Raw genomic sequence first — 15,062 nt, 5'->3', positions numbered from 1 at the left:
GTTTGTGGCTGTCTGTATCTGATAAGAACAGATTTTAGTCATTGTGGCACTATATGCTTAAAAGTGCTGTCTGTCTCTCTGTAGAAAGATAGTTGATTCCTGAATCTCATCACCAGGTCGTCAAATACATACACTTTTAGTTGGATTAGTGGTTCGGTCCGGTTTCTCTGAGTTACACACAGTGCCTTTAAAATAATTGGTTTTATGTAGATTTTCAAAGCAAATATGTATTTTTTTTAATTAAATATGTACAAATCCACATTAATATTCACATTTATAAAACATTCTCACAAACTGTGGAATACAACAAAACATAGCTTATAAAAAAAAAGATAATGTAACAACAGTTTGACAGCAATGATGTCAGAATGTAAAAATGTCAAATGCAGAATGCTGTGCGTAAAAATCCACATCTATTTAACATCTACTTAGCTATTGCTTTAGTGAGTTAACAATAAACTCAAGATGGTGTGCAAATGTAGACAGCCTGCAGCTCATGCACTTGCATCTTGGGTGGAGGGTGTTGTTTGCACCACATAGACTTCCTGGCGCCTTGCACAGAAAGTCCCTTGCATTTTGACTACATGATCGTGGCATCTCTGGGAAGTCCTTTGCTTCACAGCGGCTATCGCAGAATCTGTTAATGTAGCCATTTATAGCCTCTACCCATCCTTTACTCTTTTTAAAGACAGAGCTAACTTCTCCCGTGTAATATAGTCATATGCGACCCTGGCCAACACCAAAGCATGTTTTTTCCAACTCAGAAGGAAGGCATAAATGTGTCGAAAATAACATGTTTTTGGTGCTTTCAGTGTTAAAGAACCACCACCAGTGTTCCCGGGTCAACCAAACACATCACAGTTTCCCTCAGGTAGTCCAGCATTGGGCTCAGCTTCAGCTTCTACAAACACAATGTCTCTGGTATCTGTTTTCTTTACATCTTGACCGATTCAGATGTGGACTCCAGCAGAGCCTGATAGATGTCAGACCGGAGGAAACGTGGATAAGAGTCCCTCTCCATTAGCCCGTAGACAATCCTCTGGGCATCGTCGAAGCAAACTGTGGTGGGCGTCTTCATGTTGCGCCTGATCAGGTCTCTGGTCTTGTGATCAATATTGATCTGGAAGCAGAGGAAAAATAATGAGGACGATTACAAATAAAAGTAGCAGGGATATATTGTGAAAAATAAGTAAACCTGTATTAAAAACACCTCTGGGCTTACCTCTCTCGGAGCCTCAGCTTGAATGTAGCGTTTGAAGATCTTTTTGGCCCTGGAGGACATCCTGAAGGAAGACTTGATTTTCTTATAGTCCTCACACACCAGCCAAAACTCAATGTTTTCATCACTGAACTCTGACTTCAAGAAGGCCTGGAATATCTTCAGACCATCTACACAGATAGGAAAAATCAGCAGTTAGACAATGTTGAGGAGGACTTTAAAAATTGACGATGGGACTATGTGTTGATCAACTTACATTTTGATGATAGAAGTCTCTCTAGTGAGTGCGACCACTGGGACATTTCCTCGAAACAAAGCCTGTAAAACAGAGTGGCACTATTAGACACATGTGCAACAACTAGCTAACAATTTAGAGTTTCATTTTTAGTGAATAAATTTTCTTCACTTACCCCTCAGTTTTGGTGGTTTGAGACGATCTACACTGCAGTCGAGACTTCAGGGTTCCTCCCCTGGTTAATCACACACAAACCAAATATTTCACTGATATGTTCTTCTTATACTAAAATGTTGATAAGCAATGACAAAAAAGGAGATAAATTGCATCAGTTTTTATCAGATATTTACCTCTTCTTGTTATCGTTGTCCATGTTGAGTTGCTGCAGCTCCCTTGGCGGTGACGTGACTAGACTCGGCATGGCATCAATGCTTCATGTGTGACTGTGTTGGGCTGCGCTCTGAGACTTCTGCAACTGCTGCTGTTTCTGATTGATGAATCCGCTTAACTTATATGTACAGCAGAAGTTTGAAGTGAGGTTGGTGAGTAGCGTCACAGCATCATGCCGGGCTAACCACAGAAAAAGAGGAAGTTGGGGATGACGCAAAAGTGTGCTGACTGCATCTACAGTGCGTGTGTACTGTACTCGGACCTGCATTGTTACTTGTTTGTTTTAAAGTCTGGCTATGCAAATGGGGCAGTGGAAAATTCAGCAGCTGATAGGCAAATGCTTTAGTTTTTGTTGCAGGCTGCCTCGAGAAACAATGCCACTGTTTCAGCTCATAGGTTTTGGAAACATTTGGTGAAGTACATGCTGAGGCTATTTCACCCACAGTCAAATTAAACTAAAACATGTAAAAATATTCTCAGAAGCTTTGTGAGAGCTAACGCATCTTTCCAGTAAAGAAGCACTAGCATCATGACAGTAGCAACTATTTTTCTTTTGTTTTCTTTAAAGTGAGACAATCTTGCTTTTGTCAGAAGACATAAAACATAAGTCCTTGTAGAAAACAAATTTGAAGTCATAAGAATAAAATGCATTCTCACTCAGTTCAGATAAACACAGGTTTTTGTTGCTTCAGCCTTACTTGGCCTGGTATGGTACCTCTAGCTTTTGGTTGCCAGATGTTAGCAAGTTAATTAACCTAAAGCAATACAAAAAGTTGTCAACCCCATTGCACAAAGAGGCAAAGAGGTAAAATAATGCATAAATAAAAGCATAAATAATTACAAAAATAAATAAATACATTTAATTAATTAATTAAATAAATAAATAAAAATTAAATATGGAAAATAAAATGGGAAATTAAATAAAATGGAAAATAATACATAAATAAATAAGCAAATAAATATGAAAAATGAATAAATTGATTAATAAAAGGGAAAATTAAATGGGCGAAAGGAATAGATTGATGAATGAAATGAAAAAATAAATGGGAAATTAAATAAATATTGTCATTTTTGGCATTTTCATTTATTCATTGACACATTTATTTATTTATTATTGTTTTTGTCGGTTTCAGTCCTCTACAAACTTTCACTTAAGCCTACCAAAAATCGTCCTCCCTGCAGCATTAATTTCCTCTGTGTTCAGTTCAAAGATTATTGTATCTTGGAGCCCTTTTTTATCTTGTTTTGTCTCTGACAGAATCATTTAGTGCCACTCTGCAGCAAAGTTCAGTCTTGTTCTGGGTCAATTTGAATCTTTGCTTTCTGGTAATTAGGCCTACGTGTTACAGACTTCAATGCTTTTTTTTTTATATAGCTTTTTGCCGTTACTTGATCTTTGACAGTAGGGGCAGACAGGAAATATGGGGGGAAACAGAGAGGGGGATGACATGAAACACAAGTCACCCACCGGAACCAAACTGGGGACACTGTGGTTATGTGGTGATTAAGCCGCCCCAGAGTTTCCACTTAAAGCAGGCGTGAAGCTTGTAGACACTGAACGTATAAAGCCATTTCTGTGTCATATAAATAAGATATGTGTGGCTTGAAGTGCTGTATCTAAAATCTGAGAACTAGATCAAACCAGTTTGTCAACACCATTGAGTAAAACCACTAACACACTCAATTTGTCTTGAGTGATGTGATCTGTGTCACTGAAGACTGTTTTTCACTTCCTGTTATGGTGCCAGAAAGTTTTAACAAAACAAAAGCTTTCACCTGTCATCTGGACATTCCCCTCTTTTTAAAAAGAGAACATTATCTTTTGTTTTCATAGTTTTATAATTGTCTTAGTTGCAGTTCCTCTTCACGCTCATTATAACACTGATCAAAACTTTTTAGAAGGACTTGTTAATGTTTTTTATGACTGATATCTTTAAGTTTAAAAAACCCTTCAGTCAGGTTTTACGGCTCATGACTCATGCTCAAGCTGCTTAATTATCTGCTTTAATCAAATGAAATATGAGAACTTCAGCTTTCATCAATGCACATCTTGATTTGAAAAACAAAACTGAGCCCTCTTTTGGTAGTTCTGGTAATACACTATGGCAGCAGTGCGCATAGGACACCCCTTTCATCACTGAATGTCTAATAACCTCATGCATCATGTAAGTTCCTGATCCTCATACATGATGCAGAATGCTTGAACTCCCACATTTTCAGCCAACGAGGCCCAATTTGTTCCCCAGTCATGCCGATGCTGTATATAACAGCATCCCTGCCCTCAGAAAAGGATCAAAACAGTCGGCAAACCTGCTTCTCTCAGCTCATGAAATTTTTAAAGACAAGTTCATCCGTGAGAAAAATCCTGGAAACTTTCATGCATGCTTTTCTTACATCTCATGTGGACTAATTTAGTGTAATCCTCTCTGCTCAGACAACAGTAAAATGTCCTGCAGTTGTTAAGGTTTTCTTGCTGCATTAAAAAGGGGGGCAGATTACTCTAAGTGTTGCATCCCTTCAGTAGTTCCATGCAAATCTTAGGCTCAATTTAAGGCTTTTACTGTGTACTGAGCTTTTACTGAGCTGGATGTGAATGTCAGCATGTTGTTTCGTGTCAATCCCCCCAACAGTTGCCAAGACATTTTACTAAAACCACAAATGTCATGCCACGGTGGTGCTACAGGGAAAATGAGGGGATCAAAGTCAGAAAAATTCATCCTCTAGGAATTGTGAACACCCATGAACTTTTATGGCATCCATCCAGTTGTTCAGATATTTCAGTCTGGGAAACAGACTGTATCTAAAGTGTCCCCTCTCAAAGTTCTGACCGTTTGGTGGGTCCGTGAATGCAGCGCAGGCTCATTGAGTTTTTTGTTTCCTCAGGAACAGCTTAAGGAGTTTAAATCACAGGTTGAATAACTGATCTGTGGATCCTGTCAGAGCTGATCAGATCGATGTATGAGAGGAGCAGCTGCTACCAAGGTAAGTGAAAGCAAACTTTTTACACCCAGTGCAGTCAACGGTTAAGTTTCACTTTCACTGTGCCTGGCATTTTACTACTCCCTGGGTTCCCAGAGTACACTCTGCGCTCCAGCAGTATGGTGCAATGCAAAATTAAATATAATATAATAATAATGATATATATATATATATATATATATATATATATTCCAATAGCTCATCTAATGAATGGACCAGTCAAAGAAATTGGATGTTTGGTCGTGGTCGGCCGCCACAAATAAATGAATATGTGGGAAGCCCTGCATGTAGTATCTCAAGTTTGTCTAAAAGCAGATTTTCATACCATTGTGGAATAACTGAAAACCGTGGTAACATAATTCAATTTTTAAAAATGTATATATATTGTGAAAGAAATGTAGAGAACATGCAATTATGCATGAGCTAAAAAAAATGGAATGACACTTTTATTGATACTGAGTCAACACATCTTAATAAAGCTATTGCTTTTTTGGTTGATAAATGTTGTGACATATATGAAATGTAAATCAAAGAACAAACCTGTTATTTAAGTTTTTTAAGTAAACCTAATGAGCTGCTTTTGAACCCTGGGTAAGAACTGTTTTGTCACATTGTCTGTGTTCATGTTAGTCTGCTCAACAGGAAACGTTTTGTGTCAGAAGGCAGCTGTTGAAGGCTTGCGGCATTGACACAAACTGTTATCTCAGACATTTTCTTTATCGGCTACAGCACCCATCTGTGAGTTTCCTCCATCAACTGCTCGCACTCTGAGAAATATAACTTTGCTCAGTTTCTGTCGTTTTTATGTCTTCCTCACTTCCTGCAAGCTACTGCAGTTTTTCTGCTGCAGTTGCTTCATAATAACGATTGCAGATTAAACATGCGGTTCAGTCAAACGCAATCTTTTCACAGCACCCAACGAATTTAACCCTTCTCCCACAAAGAGGTGAACACAACCAGAGTTGTCTAAGCTAGAGGAAGTTGTGGTGAGCTGTCTGTACAACACAGAGTGTTTTACAGCACCTCTTAAAATAAATCCCCCGTGCATTGAATGCCACCAACACAAACAGAACAAAATGTGTGTCTCACGCCCTGCAGTCACATGGAGAAACCACGCTGTGCCTACTTCCACTTTCCAAACACAAAAAACACATCAGATAATAAACAAGTTAAGGTTTGACATGCAAAAGGGAAGAATGTACCTTCATTTTAAAATTGATTGTAAGATTTTACTGATCACTTTCAAGCTTGTCTGGCCCAAAGCTACATATCGGAGATGTTGATCCCATATGAGCCAGTTTGCAGCCTTTGATTCTGAGGCCTTCTGGCTTTTCCAAAGTCGAGGCTTAAAGGTGGCTGTGCCTTTGCCTTCAGAGCCCCTCGGCTTTGGAACAACCCGCCTGAGGAGATGAGACTCACCTAATTAGTGACTTCTTTTAAATCACTCCTTAAAACAATTTTTTACAGACTTGCTTTTATGTGATGTTGGTTTTTTATTTCATCTTTTTATTTATTTTCCTATTTTATGTATTTTTATTTATTTTCCTTACTTTATTTGTGGTTTTATTGCCTTCATTGCTTTTGTTGCTCTTGGTCTGTTTGTTTTTATTGTATCTGTCCTCTTGTTTAATTTTATCCTAACTCCACCCTAGTTTTATCTCACTTGTGTTCAGTAAGTATGTTTGACTTTGATTGTTGTTGCATTGTCTTCTATAGATCCCATTTCTGCTTTTGCTTTGTTTGTCAAAGCACTGTGTAAGCTCTGTTTTAATGGTGATATATAAATAAAGTTATGCATTTTAACCTGTATGTTCTTTAAATTAAATGGTATATGCTCAGTTTACCCTTTGTCGTGGGTCTGAACATTATGTCTAAATGTGAGAGCCCTGTTTTATTGTGCTCTTTTGTATTTGCATGCTTTTTACATAGATGATTAGATCAGCTTGTAAAGGCAACCATGTCCTCGGTTGACACAACAAGGCAAAAACTAGACTGATAAAATGGCAAATACTATCTTATACTGTCAAGTACTTTCTACTTTCTAACTAAGCATGATGCAATCTACACTAATCTTTCTTTGAAGGGAGATTTAGGCCTTCATAAGGGACAATGAGCTTAGTTAAAGAGGATTTTCCCGTCACATTAAACTCCAAAATGTGATTTGAATTCTCTCAGATACTTTTTCATGATGAATGAACTCCAACGGAATTGCCACTGAAAGTGCACTCCCACCCACGGCCCCCCTGTGTGTCTGGCAAATTTAACTGAGACAAAGTTGATTCATACAGTTCCTCTTCTGAATGTACAAACTTCTTCAAACTGCAGCTGAGATGTTGCAGAAATGCACCACATGCAGAGAGAAGAAGTGTAAAGCTTTTTTCCCCCTTTCTATTCTCTTCTTCTTTTTTTTTTTTTTTTTTTTTTTGTTGTTTACTGAATGGCGTGGCTTAAAGGACTCTGTTGCCATCTGGTGTATTGTTTGACCAATGACCATATACAAAGTGTGACAACAACATAGGTGATTTGCATCACATTCAAAAGGACCACACCAAGATGTCATTCAACCATTTTTTAAGATATTTCAAAAACCAGGACGAGAAAACACAAAACCATAGATAGACAGATGCTTAACAATACACTCACATATTTATTTGCATGTGAAAGTTGAAATTCTCAGAGCATATTAGGATTCATATTTGCATAATCAATTAGATTAAGTCTTGATAATACTTTACAATGAAGGAATTCTTTTTATCATTAACCTCATGGGGCGGGGGAGAGAAAATAGATAATTAAATTAGAGTTATGTGCACAATCTCTTTAAAGACTGTTTTTTTTTTTTTTTACCTTAACATAATTAAAGAGATAAAGTATAATACAAGCCACAAATTCTCTTGAGCTGCAACTGTCTACTGAATCACACAGGCTGAGAAAAAGCGATTTCGGCTACACTTGGGATCTGGATTGTATGGCGTAAACCTGTTATCCACACTGAAATCAAAGAGTGCTACAGCAGATCAGAGCTGAAGGGAAGATTTCAGGAGCCTCCATCTGAGAGGCTGTCAGTTTTAAAACAGTCACCTTGAATCGGTTCTCCTCAGGAGTCCCTGATAGATGTCAGATTTTAGGAAGCGCGGGTAGCAATCCCTGGCCATCAGACTGTAGATGAGCTTCTGTGCCGTATCAAACGAAGTCAGGGAAGGCTGGGAGATGTTCTTTGTTATGTTTTCTCTGGTACCGCAATCTATGTTGATCTGGAATCAAATAATATTGCCCAGGGGCGTCTTAAAGCTACTATTTTCATCGCCATTCACTTTTATGTTCTGTTGGGGAAACAACTTGTTTGTAGTAAAAGGGTAACTTTGGTATTTATCCAACCTGGAACCTTTTTTCCCATGATTTTGTGTCTAAATGACTGATGAGAACAACAATTTTGAAACTGGTCCAGTAATGAGTTAGAGGGCTGCAGCCCGCAGCAGTACAGGCTGCAATGTAATTCATGTGCCCAATTGAGGACTGTCAATTTATTTATTAATTCATGTATTTATCAATCTATTTATTTCCACTAAACACACAACTGACAGGCTCAGATTGTTATTATAAGTGTCTTACAACTTATAGAATCCTATAGTGGTAGACATTTTTTAAAGAGTAAGATCTTTTTTGTTTAACCAGACAGCCTTTGAAATCACTGTTTCCAAACTCACCAGACTGCATTTAAATAGAGTGATTTTAGCATGTATATATTGGCAGCATATTTTCACATCTAACACGGTTAATTAAGAGTTTGTTACTAACCCAACCACGGTCCATGATGCTGAAGCTCCAAAAAGACCAACAAAGACAGCTTTTGTGACTTTTTTCATATTTTCCGTTTCTGTCGACTTTTAAAGGAAGTGTGCTTTACAATGATAAAATTACTGTTATTTTAGATGGAGTCTGGTGAGTTTGACAATAGCGATTTTGGGGGTCTTTCTGGTTGGACAAGAAAGATCTTTCCCTTTAACAAGAGGTGGATTTCTGTGGGGTCATCTCTATAATGTTACTAGACATTTACAATACCAATTTGAGGCTTTTAGTGGAAAAACAAGCACTTTTAGTGGACATACATTGACAGTGCATCAATGCCCCAATCGATTACATTGCAGCCTGTACTGTGGCTGCCGGTTACAGCCCTCTTGCTCAATAATGGACCAATCTCTAAAATGTTCTGATTAGTCAAATAGACACAAAAACATTGGAAATATGGTCCAGGTTTGAAATACCAAAGTCAACCTTTAAAGTAATTTTCAGCAGTTTTACCCCTACAAAACACATTTAAAATCATATTTTTGCAGTTACTATATGACGATAGGCTTGCTAAATTCATATTACAAATAAATTACCCTCTCAGTGCATTTTTGCAATTTGAATTCTTATATAAAAGCTTGTTTACCTGCCTGGGCGCTTCTGAATGGACAAACTCTGAGTAGATCCTGTTGGCAGAGGAGATCATCTCTGGCACCGTCTTGATTTTTTTATACTCCTCACAGGCGAGCCAAAACAGAATGTTCTCCTCGCTGTACTCGGACTTCAGGAACTCCCGGAAAGCTATCTGCCCGGCTGGAAATGGCAAACAACAGTAAGCACGTACGAAGTGTGTCTTTGTACCATCACATATATGCACAATCAGAAGAGACTCTCACCTTTACAACTGAGGACTTTGTCCACAGACTCACTCCAAGTCTCAACATCCTCCAGGGGATCCTTGGGAAAGCAACACAATCTACCCTTGAAAAGAGCATCAAGATCTATCACTAGCCCAGTTACCTGTGGACTCCATAGCAAGTACCACCTGCAAACCACCCTGGCCAGCCAAGTTATTGAGCATTTGTGGTATGTGATATATTTGTGATATATTTTAAGATGACCTGTAAACAATTCAATGCATTGAGCACCTGACAGCGAGCCCCTCCAGAAATAAAGGCACAATGCAAAGTGAGACTTACAGTGAGTGAAAACCTCCTCGGTAGTTTCCACATGGCTGCTGTAAGCTGTTGCCTGCTGAAAATGGTAAAGGCCCAATAATCAAATATGCAGTAACTCACTTTATCGCCATCTCCGCGTCCTCTACAAAGGGAGACAGAGATAAGATCCGGCCAGACTGAAGATGGGGTTGTGATTGTTTGGAAACGAGGGAGTCAAGTGACTGAACAAATCTAAACGACCCCCCCCCCAACATCACCCAACATGAATGGAATATATGGAAATCTGTATGCAAAGCGCTGTTGTTGGGAGAGACAGGGCATCCTTTCGTGTCTGTTGTTGAGGAAGAGGGAGTCTGGCTGTGATTTAAGCTGACCGCACCTGTTGTCTGAAATACTGGTTATCATTTACCAGAATGTGACAATTTAAGGGCAGCAGATAGTTCATATCTATATAGAAATAAACCGAATTCAGATCGCTGAAACCAACAAATTCTAGTTTAGCTTTTCATTCATCAGTAAGAACGTATGGGTATATCTAGGAATATGGAGACATAATTGCCTGCTGTGGTGGAGCACTACATGTCAAACTGAGAGCAAGGTTTAACTCCAGCAATGAGTAATGATCAGGAAGTGCTGGGAGAGATCCTGACCATAAACAAATACCCATAAACAAATTCACTATTAAGGAAAACACTCATCATCCTGTCATTTGCATATCTGCAGTGTTCCTTATTCATCAAGGTGATGAAAAGCATAAACAAGCACTGATTCATCAACGTGTCTCAGACTTCAGTTGATGGAGGTGATCACTGACCCTTGAAACAAAAAGGTTCTGATTTAGACAGAAATTACCAACGTTGGTAGATTAATCTTCCTCTGGTGCAAATCTGCAGTGGCTTTGAAATACAGAAAAGTAATGATGATATGGAAATGTTTAGTGATCGCCACAGTTATTACAGTTCATACTGAGGAAAACATGAATGTGTGTGCTAAATTCCATGGCAATGGTGGTTGTTGAGTGGTTGTTGAGTCATTTTACTGCAAATGATAAATGTGAACCCAACAGTAAGGGAATCACTAAAGTCATATACCAAATTTAGTCCCAATCAACGACAATCTCCACGACTAAAAATGAAGCCAACATGGAAGTGCCAAAAACTGCAGTTCCTGGAATCATCACTTGAGGCTGTTTCCAAAAACAATTCCATGTACTGAATAAAATTATAGCCACACTCAAGGCTTCAAAAGGCTTCATCTTGGATTTTTTGGGGAGGGTGGAGGTAACCATACTGCTACCTCCTATTCTGGTTATCACAGTGTATTTACAGCTATGCTTCACTGTGATAATGTGCATGAAAACTTGACCTCGACCTGTTGGTGGAGTGCCACCAACAGGAAAAGCCAGAGAATCACTAAAGTCATTGGAAATCCCTGTCTGTTCAATGATTGTCAAGACATAACAAAATAACAACAAAGCCAACCTGCTGGTGGTGGTACAGTAAAAGTTGGGGGATCAACAAAGTCAGTGGGATTTCTGTTGATGATATTTTATGACAATTTAGTTTGTTTTGCTCATTGCATTTTATTATGTGTTTCATCTTTCAGTTTGTTTCATTTTCTTTGTGTTTTAAGTGTGTTTGATTTTATTGTAAAGCACTTTGTAACTGTGGTTTGAAAAGCGCCATATAAATAAAGTTAATTATTGTTTTAATACAAGTGAAAACACCAGGCAAAACATTAAATTCATTTTTCACCCCACACATTCTCAGTTGTCTGATTAACTACTGCTGCAACTGAGTCAGCAGCGATATGCATAGCATCTGTTCCCATAAAAGGATGTTTGCTTTACATGATTTAGTCTTCAGTAAAATACTTTGCTAAGATAATGCAGAATGTGTGACAGACTTTGCTTCTACGTTTTTTTTTATAAGAGCATTTAAAATAGTAACACTAGTTAGATATTTCTGATGTAACACCACAATAATATCAATATCAATATCAATATCAATATCAATATCAATATCTATCAATATCAATATCAATATCAATATCAATATTAATATCAATATCAATACACAGTCATGTGTAGTGGTTCCCCACAGAAATGTTCCACTGGGGTGACAAAATAGGGCCACTGAAAATTTTGGGGTGGCACACATAAAACCAAAAGCCTTTTGGAATTTTTTCCAATTTTTATGTATTTTGTGTTTTAAGATTCAAGCACATTTCGTGATCAGAAAAAGTGGTAATCATGTGATGGATGACAAAATCTCAACAATCCAATAATAAAATATTCCAATTAATGAATAATAAATTAATTAAATAAGACAACATTGCACTACTTTCAATCAAAGACAGTGCTTACTAACAGTTACGACACAAAACACGCCATCATTTTGAAACAGCGTCTCAGAGGGTCTTTTCCACAATAACCTTCATTGACGGGATTTCTTTTTTTGAGCTTCCCAACATCAATAACTAAAGTAATTTTTTCCTCACAATTTATTTGGATTTTCTTAATTCTAAGTGACTTGTTTTATATTGCCTGTGAAAACATCCGATGTTTGGTTTCTTATTTTGCTGTTCATGTTACTAATTATCTAATTAACAATGACATGCTTAAAAATTTGAGTTCCAAATACACAGCTTTGATTTGAAGGAATTCATCAAGATTTAGTCATTTTTCTTATGTTTCTGCACACATAAGAAAAACAAAATGCTGTAATCCTAGTCCATGGTAGTGCAACAGAAAATAATAAAATAAATAAGTTAAAACAACTATGTATATCTAGAAACTTCAGATGATTGTAAAGAACAAGCCCTCTCAACTTTGAAAACCCTGTACAGAAGCCTCTTATTATTTATGACTATTTTCACAAAAGGGGGGACTGTGATTGTACGACTGTGGGCATGACCACCCCTTGGTGGCACCTCTGGTCATGTGATCAGCAGGTATATGCGGAGGATTGTCCTCTGTTCCCTCGATCAGTTGGGTGTATTCATGTTGCGTCACACAGTGAGTTGCAATACATATATAATCCTAAGCATATCCAGAGCATTTTAACCTGTCCTGACCTTCCTGACCACCGGTGGAGATGTGATGCGCCCAAACAAACCAAGAATGTAAATCACAGCAGGTGATGGAAAACACCCAGGCTGCCCCTATTTGCATGTGTGTAGACGCACCAGGTCGAGGGATTTGTTTTTCAAAAAAGGCAGGAAAGATATGAGGACTGCACTGAGGAGTGCCGTCTTTGTGCACTCACTGCAGATTATAAGAGCTCCTTTGTCTTGCTGTGGTTTTAGTCTTTTATGTTCATAAATCAAATGCTGAGCGGTCAGTGTTGCTGTCCAAGAACAAACTCTGCAAAGCCTCATTTTGTAAAGGAGCATTGATTTGTTTACTAACATCTACAATGAATTGTACTGAGTCTCACACAGCAATGCACGTCATACCAAGTTGCAGTTTTCTCACCGTGCACAGGGTGGCACTCCATACCTCTCCTGGCCCTCTATCTCTATTTTACAATTGCATCTTGTGTCCACCTTTCTCTGTAATTGACAGCATTGAATTTGTTTCTCTTCGCTGTTGGTCCTGCTTGCTTCATTCATTTGATCATTAACTTGGGTTTTGACCCTTTTGCTGCAGGGCGTCGGTTAATAAAGAGTGCTAATGTAACCAAAAAACCTATTTAAATTAGATTTCGAACCCCTGAAAGCAAATCAGTAAGTATGCCTTTGATTTAATTAGAAAGTCCCATCTCTTCTCTCAACTTGTATCTGAAAAACAGTGAGCAGCAGAATCCTGAAGTGACCTTCCTTTCTTTTTTAATGTCTTTCACCTTTCAGCGGTAAATTGTGTCCAATATCTGATGGCCCTTAAATAATGTATTAAGCCGATAGAAAAACTCTAGGCCAAGCATTCTCAACCTCAGTGGAAATCACAATGATGAAAATAGTCGATATAATAGTAGATTTTTTTTTTTCAGTGCAACGCTGCTGACAGGCTGTAGAGTCTTCCTCACAGAATTGGTTTGAATGATATTTAGCCTTCAGCCTGCAGAGATTCTTAAGAGTTCTTCACCTATTCATCGACGACCATTTAGAATTGACGGAAGTTGTCCATCAGGCATTCAACTCTATCTTATTTTCCTCAAATAATCAACACAAGCCTCTAAATATGCTCCAAACACTTGAGCTGAAGCATGGCATTAAAAATAGAGGGTACAAACTCTCACCTTGATACTTTCATCAACTGAGCACGGCCTTTCTGTTCAGAGTTGCACTGAAATTTTATTCAGGTCTGTCAATATTGTTGCAAGCCAACAGCATTGAGTGCAAACGGATTTGTTCGGGGGAAATTTCACAACTCAATATCTGAGCCTGGGAGTCAGCAAGTCTGTTACTAAATCTGGCTCGCGTAGTGTTCAATAAAAGCTTCTGAAATGAGACAAAACCTGGTTCATAAAATGGAAACTTGTGGCATAAAAGTTTGGATACCAGAGCCCAAAGGTGCCAAACTACTGACAGACTTGGGCATAGATTGAGGAAATCTTCTAAAAAGGAACATTTGTTTGAGAAAATCTGTGTAAAACTCCACCATTAGACACCTTACAATAAGCTTCTTTGTTTTAAACTCCTCTTAGGCCGGTATTCATCTTGTTTTACAAGCCTCATATCTCCAGGCAAAGTGCTTTCTTACTCTTTTGTTTCCCTTCAGCAGCTCCACAATACATCTTTAACTTGTGGATGATTTCAGAGGCTTTTAGTGCCGACTGAGTCACAAATTTAAATACCAATGGGAGAGAAACAAGAAATCTGCCAGCAGAATTCTTAGCGGGCAACTAATCTTAAGCTGTGATGAATTTGGCAGGCCAGCTGAGCTCCTACCTTTGTTAACACATCATTACGTTTCCCCTCTCTTCTCTGACTATTTGTGTGAGGACAGCAGGAACTGCAGCGCGTGCATGCCACTGCTGTCGACACGGATGCATAATTAATGTAAACTGTGAGGCATTCAATGCCGTTTTTTTGTTGTAAAATTGTAGTAATTTGTGCTCAGAAGGACTTTATCCCTCTGAAGGCTACTAGAAACTCTGACATCTGTGTTAATGAGATAACTCTGTGTGTATATGCAGCTTTATTCTGTGTGCATGTATTAACTGTATTTTTTTTTTGCATACATACTCAAGAGTTTGGCGGTGAACTCAGTGGGATCACCAAGAGTTTCCAATTAATGCGTATTTGTCTTTGCAAGAAGTATAGCTTGTGC

At 38.3% G+C, this 15,062-nt stretch overlaps 2 protein-coding genes across 2 annotated transcripts; both read right to left on the bottom strand.

Annotated features, from left to right (window-relative positions):
• Positions 1-200: 200 nt before the first annotated feature.
• rgs13a (regulator of G protein signaling 13a) lies at positions 201-1,963 on the bottom strand. Its single transcript, XM_042498320.2, has 5 exons — positions 1,805-1,963; positions 1,630-1,689; positions 1,476-1,537; positions 1,223-1,389; positions 201-1,120 (listed from the first exon to the last, which is right to left on the bottom strand). The coding sequence occupies exons 1-5, from the start codon at positions 1,873-1,875 to the stop codon at positions 935-937; spliced, it is 546 nt and encodes a 181-aa protein (XP_042354254.2). The 5' UTR covers positions 1,876-1,963; the 3' UTR covers positions 201-934.
• Positions 1,964-7,387: 5,424 nt separating this feature from the next.
• LOC121951939 (regulator of G protein signaling 21) lies at positions 7,388-9,974 on the bottom strand. Its single transcript, XM_088085194.1, has 4 exons — positions 9,812-9,974; positions 9,509-9,593; positions 9,259-9,425; positions 7,388-8,077 (listed from the first exon to the last, which is right to left on the bottom strand). Exons 1-4 carry the CDS (start codon positions 9,842-9,844, stop codon positions 7,901-7,903), a joined length of 462 nt encoding a protein of 153 aa, XP_087941320.1. The 5' UTR covers positions 9,845-9,974; the 3' UTR covers positions 7,388-7,900.
• Positions 9,975-15,062: the final 5,088 nt, after the last annotated feature.

This window comes from Plectropomus leopardus, chromosome 12, assembly GCF_026936395.1.
Source record: "Plectropomus leopardus strain MGB_pleo_1.0 chromosome 12, ASM2693639v1, whole genome shotgun sequence".
Lineage (NCBI taxonomy): Eukaryota > Metazoa > Chordata > Actinopteri > Perciformes > Serranidae > Plectropomus > Plectropomus leopardus.
Note: the sequence above shows the minus strand (reverse complement) of the source record. Positions and strands in the feature narration are given on the sequence as shown.

What these genes read in the sequence shown, in the direction of transcription:
- rgs13a (XM_042498320.2), bottom strand. Translation starts at nt 1,875, where the DNA reads ATGCCGAGTCTAGTCACGTCACCGCCAAGGGAGCTGCAGCAACTCAAC. An exon ending in GAGACTTCTATCATCAAAAT is followed by an intron (nt 1,390 to 1,475) that starts GTAAGTTGATCA and finishes CTATCTGTGTAG; the next exon opens with ATGGTCTGAAGATATTCCAG. An exon ending in AAGCTGAGGCTCCGAGAGAG is followed by an intron (nt 1,121 to 1,222) that starts GTAAGCCCAGAG and finishes CTCTGCTTCCAG; the next exon opens with ATCAATATTGATCACAAGAC.
- LOC121951939 (XM_088085194.1), bottom strand. Translation starts at nt 9,844, where the DNA reads ATGTGGAAACTACCGAGGAGGTTTTCACTCACT. An exon ending in CGAGGAGGTTTTCACTCACT is followed by an intron (nt 9,594 to 9,811) that starts GTAAGTCTCACT and finishes GCTCTTTTCAAG; the next exon opens with GGTAGATTGTGTTGCTTTCC. An exon ending in ATTCAGAAGCGCCCAGGCAG is followed by an intron (nt 8,078 to 9,258) that starts GTAAACAAGCTT and finishes ATTTGATTCCAG; the next exon opens with ATCAACATAGATTGCGGTAC.